General features: G+C 51.9%; 1 protein-coding gene across 1 annotated transcript; it reads left to right on the top strand.

Annotated features, from left to right (window-relative positions):
• Positions 1-328: 328 nt before the first annotated feature.
• Positions 329-3722, top strand: LOC124652660 (mitochondrial phosphate carrier protein 2, mitochondrial-like). The gene is made up of 6 exons (XM_047191699.1): positions 329-860; positions 2061-2422; positions 2708-2751; positions 2873-3087; positions 3190-3314; positions 3401-3722. Exons 1-6 carry the CDS (start codon positions 618-620, stop codon positions 3468-3470), a joined length of 1059 nt encoding a protein of 352 aa, XP_047047655.1. The 5' UTR covers positions 329-617; the 3' UTR covers positions 3471-3722.
• Positions 3723-4522: the final 800 nt, after the last annotated feature.

Here is a 4522-nt window from a genome sequence, read left to right as displayed (position 1 = left end):
AAATTCTGAAAAGTTTACTTGGCATTCCCTGCCGCAGGTGGCAGGCAACCGGGAAAATTTTACAGCGCAGTATCTCATGCACGTTGACCTGCTGTTTACACAGGCTTGGAGAAGTTTCTGTGTCCGGCCACCACCGGGAGAAAAGTTTACAACGAAACGAAAGCAGCGCATGGTCAAAGCAGGTACATAGTAACGTGGCAGATTCCATGGTTCTAGAGAGCTTTGCCAATTCAGCGAGGCAACGAAACACCGACCTCCCTACGGTGCAACGGATGGCATCATATGGTCATCGAGAATCCACTCACGTTCCTCGAAAGAACCCAGCCATCGAGATTCGAGACGCAGTTCCACACGCCTCTCCGGTTCCACGACCTTGCTTCCCAAGCCGTCGAACATTCAAACCCATCAAAAGGTCGCACGAGCACGGCTGCAACCACTCGCTGGCGGTTGATTCTCGGTATAAAATGGCGGCCGCGCGCGGGCAGGTCGGCTGCAGCCTCCAAGCGACCAGGAAGCCACAGAGCTAGCAGCCACCGAGCTACCTGAAAAGCAATTCAAGAACTGATCGTGACAGACATCTCAGTTTCTGCCCGCCGGCGAGGGAGGGGAACCGGTCGATGGCGCGCCAGTCGCTGCTCCCGAGCTTCCTCTACGCGCCGTCCAGGTCAGGCGGCGCCGGCATGCCGGACGGGAGGGGCGCCAGCGGCGTCGTCGCGGGGTCGCCGAGCGAGCCGCCGTTCGGGAAGATCGAGATGTTCTCGCCGGCGTACTACGCGGCCTGCGGCGTCGGTGGCGCCGCCGCGTGCGGGCTCACGCACGCCGCAGTCACGCCGCTGGATGTCATCAAGTGCAACATTCAGGTATGTTACTCGCGTAGGTGGTGGTGAAATTTACATGAACTTTTACGAGTCGAGATGCCTGTTGCAACTTTGCTTCTTGGGTCGAGCACGCACAGGAGGACTTTTCTGTTTGACCTAAACTATTGGGGGCGTTTCCTTGTCGAACGAAGCTGTCTGCCGCGAAAGTTGGAGCTTGAGTGTGGGCACATCATCCGTGACGTCGTTGGAATGAAGAAAAAATTTCGGGCAGTGCCAACTCCTTTTCGAAGCAGATGACGTATCTGTTGGCGTGCAATTGTTAGCAGGTCCAAATTAAAGATCCTTGCGTACTACCAATTGTTCAAAAATCCTCTAAGATACCGATTTATCGTGAATCAGGTGGTAACGATAAGATTTCGGCATATCAACTAATTTATCGGCGCACCGATATATTGGCTGATTTTCAGTCCGATAACCGATATTTCGCTCGGTTTTGAGTCCGATGGGCAATATTTCGGTCGATTTTCTTTAAAATTATGTCCAGCAGTCGATATTTTCGTCTTATAGTATTTTAGAACTGTGCATTAGCTAAAATTTTCCATTCTTATTGATTCAAATGCAATGAATGAAAGCTCCAATATTATGTTTACATAATATGTTATAGAAAACTTAGTGCCGAAAGTTAGGATTTACAAAAAAAATAAGCCGATAAGTGGCTGATCGATAAAATCGACTAATCAGCCAATAAGTGATCAATCTCCATTTTATGACCGACCGATAAGTTAACTATTAATGGTTTGTTGAACGTTACGAATTTAGGATTAAAAAACATGTTCTAAAAAATAAGAAGGATTGAGAAGCATGAACAAAAAAAAACTTACTGGTTTGGTGCAAACAAAGAATTGCAAGACCCCTAAAAATCTCTACTACTAGTCATTTGGAAATTGGAACATAGAAAAAACACAGAAAAATGCATCAATACTACATGAGCGAGTATTAATAAGATCGGATGGTCGAGTGGATGTTCCAATTTTCTGTGGAGTTGAGCCATATGAATGATGCTAGCATCATTTTTTTTGATGTAAAGGCAATTTATATGAAAATTTCCTAAAAAATTGAATCCTACAAAATACATGGACGAAACGAGCTGACATTTCAAACTGCGCCGCTTGACAAAAAATATCCATGCAGCAAGCTCGACCAAAACTTTTACTTATTTTCTGCAACGAAACATGGTCGCAGATCGACCCGGCCAAGTACAAGAGCATCTCGTCGGCGTTCGGCATCGTCCTGAAGGAGCAGGGGTTCCGCGGCTTCTACCGTGGCTGGGCGCCGACCTTCCTGGGGTACAGCGCCCAGGGCGCGTTCAAGTACGGCCTGTACGAGGTGTTCAAGAAGCAGTACAGCGACATGGCCGGCCCTGCGTACGCCGCCCAGTACAAGACCCTCATCTACCTCGCCGGCTCCGCCTCCGCCGAGGTCATCGCCGACGTCGCGCTCTGCCCGATGGAGGCCGTCAAGGTGAGGGTGCAGACGCAGCCCGGCTACGCCAGGGGGCTGCGCGACGGGTTCCCCAAGATCGTCAGGTCCGAAGGCTATGCAGGGTACGTGCAATGTATCAGATCATCAGCCTTCCTCTGCTACTATATGGTGAACCGAGGCATAGCCCGGTGGTTGGGATGGGCTGATGCATCCCCGCCCGTCCAGGTTCGAGTGTCCGCACTCGCAATTTGGTGTCGTACACACAATCACTTCTAGTAAAATCACAGCGCTTTGGGTTTCTTCCCCTTAAAGCCAAACATTTTTTCTGCTACTATATGGTGCTACTACTGGTTTTAATTGGTCCAATTGAGTAAGGGATAACCTGATCTTTTGCTTGTGAATTGCAGGCTCTTTAGAGGAATGGTTCCCCTTTGGGGGCGACAGATTCCATGTAAGTTACTGAATTTTCAGAGATGCTTGAAATCTGCATTGGAGTCTTGGAGACGTACATTTTACTAGTACAAGTACTACAAGTGAACTTTCCAAACTGAACTTTCCGAATTCTTCTGCAGACACCATGATGAAGTTCGCGACTTACGAGAACATCGTGGAGATGGCGTACAAGCACCTCATCCCCACCCCAAAGGACCAGACCAGCAAGCCGGTTCAGCTCGGCGTGAGCTTCGGGAGCGGCTATGTCGCTGGAGTCTTCTGCGCTGCCATCTCGCACCCAGCGGACAACCTGGTCTCCTTTCTCAACAACGCCAAGGGCGCCACCGTTGCAGATGTAAACACCAATGCATATCTGAACTCAACTTTGGTGCTCTTCTATGAAAATTTGTGTGTATACTGTATACTCACTATCTGTTTTTCTGCTGATTCCCATCAGGCTGTCAAGAACCTTGGCGTATGGGGCCTCTTCACGCGCGGTCTTCCCCTTCGCATCCTCATGATCGGTACACTCACTGGTACTCAGTGGGTGATCTATGATTCATTCAAAGTCATGGCTGGATTGTGAGTACATTCATAGTTTTACATTTGTGGTTTTCTAAGGCCGTCTTTCTCCGGGAGATTTCTGATAACGATGGGCAATTTTGCAGCCCAACAACCGGCGGAGCTCCTGCTGCCGTGCGAAAGGAAGAACTGACAGAAGGGCAAGCCTATGCTTAATCTTCTGGAACTTCGAGAGAAAATACGCTTCTACCATCCAGATTGCAACGTACAGTAGTAGTACATTGGTGGTTGTAACATTTTTTTGCCTCACAGTTTGTCACCACTAACTGGTTGGCGAAATTTTTCATTAGGTTTGTTATTATGGTTCTTCTCCTGCAAATAACCACCAACAGGTCGAAGTTATAAGTTACTTGGCCAAAAGAGTGGATCATACATTCATACTCAATGGATCGTTCAAATTTGTACCTACTTGATGTTCTTTTTGAAAAACGCACCCAACAGGCCGCCCCCCAACCCTAACCTCTCCCGCACCCCGCCCTCCGCCGCCGCCGCCGGTAGCGTCGCCGGGGCAAAGTCCCTCGCGGCGTGGCGGCAGCGGGGGCCCTTCCTCGTCGCTGCGTGGAGAACGGCGGCCGGATCCCACCTCCTCGATGCATGGCAGAGCAGACGCGCGTGGAATGGGCGACGACGGCGGCGGCCCTCCTCCCGGCGGCTGTCCCCTGGCGGACCGGCCGGCGCGGTTGGGATGGGCGGCGCTGCGGTCTCCCTCCTCTCGTCGGCTTCCCGCAGCACTCCGGCAGGGCTGGTGGTGGGCGGCGGCCAGGCCCTCGGTCTGCGCCATGCCATCCACCCCCGCCTCTCGTCGGTGCGTGGAGGAGATCTCGGGCATCTTCCGCGACACGAGGGCGCCCGGGGCAGCAGCCTTGGGTTCGACGGAGGAGGTGGCCTCTTCTTCGCCGGAGAGGGTCGGCTTGCGGTTGGTGGTTCTGAATTTTTGATCTATCACCGCCATTCGGAGGTGAGATGGAGGTGCATGGAAGACGGCGATGGTGTCGCTGGTGGAGGGTTGGGTTGGCCAGCCCGGGATGGTCGACGACGTGGGGGTCCGACCTGAATAAAGGCGGCAGTGCTAGGGCCTCTCTTGCGTGAAGAGGAGGACCTACCGGAGGCCTGGACTCGTGATCTGGCCGGAGGGTTGAGTTCTGGAAGGCTCCGCCGGCGAATGTAACAGTGCTTTGCCTGGATTTTGCTGGATCGGAGGTATTCGG

The sequence above is a fragment of the Lolium rigidum genome, chromosome 5, assembly GCF_022539505.1.
Source record: "Lolium rigidum isolate FL_2022 chromosome 5, APGP_CSIRO_Lrig_0.1, whole genome shotgun sequence".
In the NCBI taxonomy this organism is placed as follows: Eukaryota; Viridiplantae; Streptophyta; class Magnoliopsida; order Poales; family Poaceae; genus Lolium; species Lolium rigidum.
The sequence above is the reverse complement of the archived record's forward strand: the minus strand, read 5'-3'. Positions and strand labels throughout refer to the sequence as shown.

Bases quoted from the DNA above. Each gene is read 5' to 3' on its own strand.
- LOC124652660 (XM_047191699.1), top strand. From the start codon at position 618: ATGGCGCGCCAGTCGCTGCTCCCGAGCTTCCTCTACGCGCCGTCCAGG. The intron at 3,088-3,189 runs GTAAACACCAAT...GATTCCCATCAG, and splicing joins AGGGCGCCACCGTTGCAGAT to GCTGTCAAGAACCTTGGCGT. The intron at 3,315-3,400 runs GTGAGTACATTC...GCAATTTTGCAG, and splicing joins TTCAAAGTCATGGCTGGATT to CCCAACAACCGGCGGAGCTC.